The sequence below is a fragment of the Otolemur garnettii genome, unplaced genomic scaffold, assembly GCF_000181295.1.
Source record: "Otolemur garnettii isolate 467f Iridium unplaced genomic scaffold, OtoGar3 scaffold00127, whole genome shotgun sequence".
Classification (NCBI taxonomy): Eukaryota; Metazoa; Chordata; class Mammalia; order Primates; family Galagidae; genus Otolemur; species Otolemur garnettii.
Genome location: NW_003852522.1, coordinates 2957668 through 2958761, shown reverse-complemented (window position 1 = coordinate 2958761; position 1094 = coordinate 2957668). Strand labels below are relative to the sequence as shown.

General features: G+C 42.6%; 1 protein-coding gene across 2 annotated transcripts in view; it reads left to right on the top strand.

Moving 5' to 3' along the window:
- The window catches only part of LDLR (low density lipoprotein receptor), a 45175-nt gene that overhangs the window by 17267 nt on the left and 26814 nt on the right, over nt 1-1094 (top strand). For both annotated transcript variants that reach the window (XM_023518052.1, XM_012810223.2), the window contains exon 5: nt 522-644. In XM_023518052.1, coding sequence (XP_023373820.1) covers nt 522-644 — 123 coding nt within the window. The remainder of the gene's footprint in view (nt 1-521; nt 645-1094) is intronic.

Sequence of the window (1094 nt, the reverse complement as noted above, 5' to 3'; positions counted from 1 at the left end):
AAAAAAAAAAAAAAAAAAAAAACCTACATTGAAGGGAGTGGGGTGGATGGGTGGAGGAATCACCTCTGTGGTTTATCTTTCAAGGGTACAAGTGAATCTTTCTAAAAGCAGAATATAAATGTCTTAATACAATAACTAAAGGGCAGCACCAGTGGCTCAAAAGGGTAGGGCACTGATCCCATATGCCGGAGGTGGCGGGTTCAAACGCAGCCCTGGCCAAAACCAGCAAATAATAATAATAATAAAATTTAAAAAAATACAATAACTAAGAAAATGACATAAAGGCTATGTTAACCAGTTTGATGAAACTATTTCAAATTGTATATGAAAACACTACACTGTACCCCATGATTGCATTAATGTACACAGCTATCATTTAATAATAAAAAAAAAAACCCTACATTGAAATGCATCTGTGTTAAAATGGAAAATATAAGGACAGTGTATCTGTTTTCCCCAAAGCAGGCAGGAAGCTCATCATTTTCCTCTTTACCTAATTAACACGCTCTATCTTTTTCCAGCTGTGTCCACCTGCCGCCCTGACGAATTCCAGTGCCTAGATGGGACCTGTGTCCATGGCAGCCGGCAGTGTGACTGGGAGTATGACTGCAAGGACATGAGTGATGAACATGGCTGTATCAATGGTGAGCTCGAGCTGCCAGTTTCCCATCACCCATTTCCAATGCCTTGCTGTTCTCAAATGTTCTGGAAAGTCAGAGGGTGGTTTCTAGGACAGCTTTGCTCCAGTGTGCTCGGGTGGGGACCTTGGGCAAGTAACATAACTCCCTGAGCCTCACTTCTGCTTATGTGAAAAGTGCACATAATGCATTCAGGAATGTGAGATTTCTTTCTTTCTTTCTTTTTTTTTTTTTTGAGATTGGGGTCTTGTTCTTGCTTAGGCTGGTCTTGAACCTGTGAGTTTAGGCAGTCTACCCATCTCGGCTTCCCAAGTGCTGGGATTATAGGTGTGAGCCACCTTGCCCAGCCTGGACTTTGAGATTTCTTTTTTTTTTTGAGACAGAGCCTCAAGCTGTCCCCCTGGGTAGAGTGCTATGGCATCACAGCTCACAGCAACCTCCAACTCCTGGGCTCAA